The sequence below is a fragment of the Triticum aestivum genome, chromosome 5D (genome assembly GCF_018294505.1).
Source record: "Triticum aestivum cultivar Chinese Spring chromosome 5D, IWGSC CS RefSeq v2.1, whole genome shotgun sequence".
In the NCBI taxonomy this organism is placed as follows: domain Eukaryota; kingdom Viridiplantae; phylum Streptophyta; class Magnoliopsida; order Poales; family Poaceae; genus Triticum; species Triticum aestivum.
The window spans coordinates 121,020,804-121,027,336 of NC_057808.1; the positions used below are offsets into that span (position 1 = coordinate 121,020,804).

The 6,533-nt window shown below is 48.2% G+C and overlaps 1 protein-coding gene across 1 annotated transcript; it reads right to left on the bottom strand.

Annotated features, from left to right (window-relative positions):
- Positions 1 to 5,093: 5,093 nt before the first annotated feature.
- Positions 5,094 to 5,834, bottom strand: LOC123124468 (putative glutaredoxin-C14). Its single transcript, XM_044545083.1, has one exon. The coding sequence runs from the start codon at positions 5,682 to 5,684 to the stop codon at positions 5,373 to 5,375; it is 312 nt and encodes a 103-aa protein (XP_044401018.1). The 5' UTR covers positions 5,685 to 5,834; the 3' UTR covers positions 5,094 to 5,372.
- Positions 5,835 to 6,533: the final 699 nt, after the last annotated feature.

Sequence of the window (6,533 nt, forward strand, 5' to 3'; positions counted from 1 at the left end):
TCCCACCGGCGAGCAGCCACCACCGCACCCCAAGACTCTAGATCGGAGGGTCGCGTGCACCAAGACCCACCAATCCAACCACCATGAGCGCTCGTCAAAGCGCGGCGCATGGGCAGCACCAACCGTGCATGACAGCCACCGCCACCAACCTCTTCCTACCACACACCACAGTGCAGCCAGCGGCAAGCCGGCAGCCACCATCGCGCCTCAAAGCTCATCGGCACAGCCACGCGCGAGCCATTGGTGCCATTAATGGGCGGCATGGGTGCCCCGACCTCGCCGGCAACGAGCACCCTAGACAACACCACGGAGCTCTGTGCGTCCATATAGAACCCATCTAGCACCTACGTTCATTACAGGGTCACCTGTGGCGCCGGCGAGCATCCAGTGCCTCATGCCACCTAAGCCAAAGCAACGCTCCGATGCCGCCGTCGGCCACACGAGCTTCACCCGGCGACGTCCTCTAGTGGCGGCATGGGGAAGAAGGGGTGGCGGATGGGGTGGCGGCGGCTAGGTTAGAGAGCCACCCGAGTCGCCTTGTGAGATCGACGCGGGGGCGTTTTCTTCATATCGTCTACCCTACAACACGTGTACAATATTATGCATGCCGCATCACTATTAATATATTCCTACAGGTTTTCCTGCAAAAAAAAATATTCCTACAGGATAGTTTTTCATTCGACAATACAAATCGATTTGATTCCACAAAACAAGAGAATAACATAAAATAAAAATAGAAATAAATTATATAAAAAGTGAGCTGTCATATATGCTCACAGTATGGCACCCAATTGTCCACGCCGTTGGCTATGGCTAGATACCGTTCTTGATCTTATCAATTCATGCATTCCCTTTTGTGGTTTTGGAATATGTTAGCTAAAGCTTCTGATGCGTGCAGATGGAAAAGATAATTAAAGTAGGTAGTCGCCAATGCAAGTAGCCATAGAGAGGGCATCGATCTCTTTCTGTAGCTTCCGGGCCGGTGCTCGCCGCGCTTATCTCACCTGGTCGACAGCTTAGAGTATATCTGCACTGCATAAGATGCCGCGATCCGAGATCGGTCGACTGCAATCTATCGTACATACATGACATCAACTTGACTTGATAGCATTATCCTAAGCCATAGACGTAAAGTTTATGCATGCATGACCTCTTTATTTAAAATCGAGTCTAGAATATATTTGATCAATAGCATGTCGGATATAACCAGATAATGGGGTAGCTGAACCCGCAAGAACAAAGGGAAAGTTCTAGTTGTACCATCATAACAACGTACTCTATATCCTCACCGTTCATTCTTGCATCAAAGTTGGTGCACAAAAACTTCTCTTTTTTTTCTCCCAAATAAAACATTTGAACTTACCTAGCAAAAAAAAGAACATTTGAACTTGAAACTTTGCAGATAAACATCACACAAGTACTATCATGTGCAGAAAAGTTTTCGGATTTTTTGGCGCAAGATAATTTTAAAAAATGATACAATTCATTTGAAAGTTGAATTTAACAAATTTATGTTTCATCAAAAAATCCTAGATATTTTATATAATGAGTGACACCTGTGTGTAGTTGATTTGCAAAGTTTCAAGGTCAATTGTTCTCCCCTTTGGAAGAAACAAAAAAGAGAAATTACTCTATAAGGATAGCACGGATCTTGACACAAGCTGAATGGTATAGACAAAGGATACTGGTATGGGGGTACAAAAAATCCACAGTCAAGAGGAAAAGGAATTATAAACCAAGGGGAGATTTGAGCTTTGACTATATGCTTCAAGAATCTGCTGAAGCCCACTATAAGTCTTGCCGACCATGGGCAACATCGAGAAATGCAATCAATAAAGTTTATCAAAAAATTGTTGAGGACCAAACCTCATTGAATCGCCATAATAGTAGACCGACGCGTAAGATGAAGATTGGCAACCGCGCGGAGGTATAACCCCGGCCTTGGCTGGCAACCATGCTAGCATTGTTAGACTTGGCAGACGACTTTGCTCGCATGGATTCAAAAGAAGGAGCTATTGAAGAAAACAATGTTTTCTCTGATGATGCCATGGAGCCGCGCCGACAAACAACATGAATAATCAATCCGTTGTCCGCTAAGAACAATGGTGATAGAAACACCAAAGCTCGTAGGTAACACTGCACCAAGCGCCACCGAGATGGGATTGGAGTCGAAGTACTTTTATTCGAGATAACGCCATCACCGTCGGAGCAACCGATGCTACTGATGTTGGTGACGGTACCGTGGTTGTACTTTTGAATTAGAGGTGGGGCGTGGTGAAACCATCAGAGGTTAGATATGGGCTCTAGACCCTTTACAATGGAAACGTATGTTCTAAATACTATAGATGATACCCCATGCGTTGTTGTGGAAATTTATAGCAATATATTTCAATAAGTTTGGAACTTGAAACATATCGGCTAGTACTATGAGAAATAAATCTGAAAATACACATGTTTGATTGTATTTATTTATTTTATCGTGTAAAATATTTATTGAATATAAGTAGCATAATAGTTTTTCATGCATGATTGCATGTTGAGGTGAATCTTTTCCCATGCATGATTGCATGTTAAGGTGGACATTTTTCATGCATAGGCGTATGTTGATGTGGCTTGCTTGTATGTTAAGATAAATAAATTAAATTAGTGGAAATCACCTACTTAGTTATATAAGATTTCCTTTTTTAGTCTTCTATTGTAAACACCATCGAATTAGCCAACTAATTTTTACTAATTAATATCAATTAGCGCACAACGGTAATCATTTATAGAGTTTTCTAGTGGGGTGTACGTAAAAAGTTCTTCCTATAATAAATATAATGCGGTGCAATCCAATCCTCGCATATGATAAGTATGTATATCTCCAAAGTGTAAAATATTAATGTATAGGTATTTTTTGATTAGCTTCTCGGTCCAGATCTAGATCGGGGGGGCTCCTCCGGCATGCTGCACGTGGGCGGCGCGTCCTGTCGGCAGCGGCTGGATCCCGGGGCGGCGGCCCTGGAAGGTGGCGGCGGGTGAAGCTCGGGCTTCCCGCGGCGGCATGGCGTGGTGCAGTTCCTATCCAAGGCGGATCTGCATCAGCGATCTCGTGGTTTTGCCACGGATTGGTTCAGATCAGAGACGGTGATGAGCGTGCGGGATCCATCTCGGCGGCTCTCGCAGTTTGGCGAGGTGGGGTGGGAGCCCTTCTCCTAGGCTCCAGTGGTGGCGCATTCAGGCAGTGGCCGGTGCACCAGGGCTCCTACGGTGGCACTGTTGTTACGGTTGGTCGCCGGATCTAGGCGGCTAGATCTGGGGCTTTGAAGGCGGTCGAGACAGTGCATAGGTTGTCGGGTGGATTTCTTGGGACGGATCCGGGTGAAAACTTGGTCTTCGGTCATTGGCCGGAGCCGGTGATGACGATGCCCCTTATCATCGTTTCCTTCATGAAGGCATCATCGAGGTGAAGCTCCCAACCCCACCCAATACCTCCAGGGGAAACCCTAGATCAGTTGATCGGATGACAGCGGCATTCGTGTGCCGTTGCCCCCTTGGGGGCGGCATTCTTGGAGATGCACTCGGGCTCGAGGGACTAGCGGATGGTATCTGCGATGGAGCGGTGTTTCTTTCTACATATTCATGGTGGCGATTCTCGACGACATGGAGCAATGGAGCTTGGCGTTAGATGTGTGGCGAGGGACACGCGTAGAAGGTCGATGTTGTCTGGCGTCATGGTGGCGTCGATGGCAGAGAGGCCTGACAAGGTCGATGCGTCAGTACATACTTTGAGGATGGATCGAGGGAAGACGGAGGTGACGGCCCTTTGCAGCGTGTGCATGTGGTACTCACTGAGAGTGCGCCGGACCGGAGTGTTACCCAGTCCCGCCTATGTGGCTTGGATGGGGCATCCGGCGTTAAATGTTAGGCTTTCGTGCGATGTCTGTTTGGTATTTGGCCCGGACATTCGGCACCCCTTCATCAAGAGGATAGGAGTAGCGACAGGTGTCGTCTAGATGGTGGTCTCGGGTTTACTGTTGTATTACTTTGTAAGGTCTTTGTGAGTAATAAATAATATAGCCGCATGCATCACCCGGATGCAGAGGCCGGGGTGATTCCTCCTTTTCTAAAAAAAAATTATGGGTAATATACTAATATTAAAATGATATCAATTACACTCGGACTCTACAAACAACACAATATCAAGAACTAGTCGAGACATTGAGGGTGCATACAACTAAAAGGGAAAAGAAGGAGAAGAAGTAAAAAAAAAGAGTTGACGCAATCAACAACACACAATAAAACAACCGCAACACCAACATTATCCTGAACAACACATGGACTACGAGCAAGATTCCCAGAAAATAGCACATCCGCCCAAGAGTTCCTGTCACTGCATCCAACGGTCGAAAATCGGGTTATGAGTTTTTACCCCGAAGAGCACGTCTAAAGAATGTCTAAAGAAATATGCCCTCTCAACAAGGACGCATAGTGTAAACATCATCATTTTTACAACCAATAAAGGTCGGACCTAGGGTTTTATCTAGTAGTTCAAGTCACGGCACTCACAGCGCAACGCTAAACCGAAGTCACCGTGTATTATTGTCACCACTTGCCGAACAAGCCGATGTTGCATGGAAGGGCACACCTGCACACTATGATCACGGGAAATTAAAATTCAAACCGTTCCATGACATACAGGACCGGGAAAAAGGCATCACCACATCATCAAAGCCATGCTCTTCTAAACACGAAATGCCGCACCTCACGGAGAACCAAACGTCATCACGGGAGGTTCTACACGTCGTACGCATGCACGTGCCCCAGAGCCATTGTAGGAGAGGCCGATGGCGCCTAGACCTGGCAAGCCAAAGCCGTATTATTCCCGCTCAACCACATACCCATTCGCGTCGCCGCCGTTGGTGCTGCATCGCCGACCGAGCCGTCAGCCAGCCTCCGAACAGCAGCTGGACCACCACTGCCGGATCAGGGGAGGTGCCGATGTATGTGTGATGGAAAATAATTATAATAACAACCAGGAGACGATAGTAAACTACTATGATCAATATGCAATGCAACTACAAAATTTGTAGGTTGAAGATGTGCACGTATCATTTGATAATGAACTGTTTATATTTATCAACTAGCTCTTTGAAAAACGATGATTGTACATCTGAGTGCACAAATAGCACTGGGATTACAACACGAACATCACCCGTACGTAAAACTCGCTCATAGCGAGCTATAAGCCTTGCTATTGCCGGAACAGGATTGAAAAAACCTGTTCGATCGACGCTAACTAGGCCTTTAGTTACGTTATTCTAAGAAAATGCATATACATACTTCACACTCTTTGACAAAATTTTATTTTCCCAAGTGGCGCCTGCATTCCTCTATAGCCAGAGGGCACCTGCATTCCTCAGCACTGGGACCAGCTCCCCGCTGAGATGCATGGACATGACCCTGTTTGTCCCGCCGACAAGCTTCCCGCCGATGAACACCACCGGAACAGACGGGCCTTTCCCGAGCATCTTGAGGAGAGCTCTCTCCATCTCCTTTCCCCTGGGGTCTTGGTCGAGCTCGTGCACCAGTGCGTTGACACCTAGGTCGCAGAAGAGCCGCGCCACGGTGTGGCACATGCAGCAGGAGCTCAGGGTGAAGATCACCACCGCTCTCTCCGACGCCAGCTTCATCACGCGATCCATCTGCCTTCTAAATAAGTTCTTCTAATCGGTTATGTGTGTACGTGCACAGATCTCTAAGCCTGATTTGCTTTGAAGTTTGAAGAGGACTTTGAAATGTGATGGAGCCTTTGAGTAGCTCTAGCTAGTTGTTGTTGCCTTGTGTTGTGCCAAAGAGGAAACCTGGATGGTTTGCTAGCAGAGGGGTGGCTTCCTTTTATAGAGCTACAAAAGGGTAGTGTTTCTTTCTAGGCACTAGCTAGGGTGTCCTTCATGCATGGGTTGGGTTGGAATATCCAGTGCAAGTAAGATCAGGAAGGAGTCAATTGGAAGAAACCACCACATTTGCGGCTAGGTTTGCAGGAAACCACCAACTCGTTAATCCGTTGCAGAAAACACCGAAAACTTTTAAGTCGTTGCAAAAAACACTGATCGGATGATTTGGCCCGTTTAATCACTTTCTTACAGGTGGGGCCAGATTGTAAGGAATTGACTTAGCAAAAAAATAACACATACACCCCTAGATCTAAAAAACAAAGCAATCAGACCCTCCCCATGGAACACAGACGCCCTATCCACTACGCGCCCACCGCCGCGCTACTGCCATCCGTCCGGCACGGTGGCGCCCAGGCCGGGATGCCGGCATGGCGGCTCAGGGCTCCCGCTGCCGCTGCCCTCGCAGCTGGAACAGCCGCAATGCCGCCGCCGCCGGCGGCCGCTTCGCTCCGCATTCTCCAATCGGGAGGAGGCAGCCGCCGCGCGCCCTCGCAGCTGACCGCGCCGCCGCCGCGCGCCCTCGCAGCTGACCGCGCCGCCGCCGCCGGAAGCCCACCCGCGCCGCGCCGCCGCCGCTGGAAGCCCACCTGCCGCCCT

Bases quoted from the DNA above. Each gene is read 5' to 3' on its own strand.
- LOC123124468 (XM_044545083.1), bottom strand. From the start codon at position 5,684: ATGGATCGCGTGATGAAGCTGGCGTCGGAGAGAGCGGTGGTGATCTTC.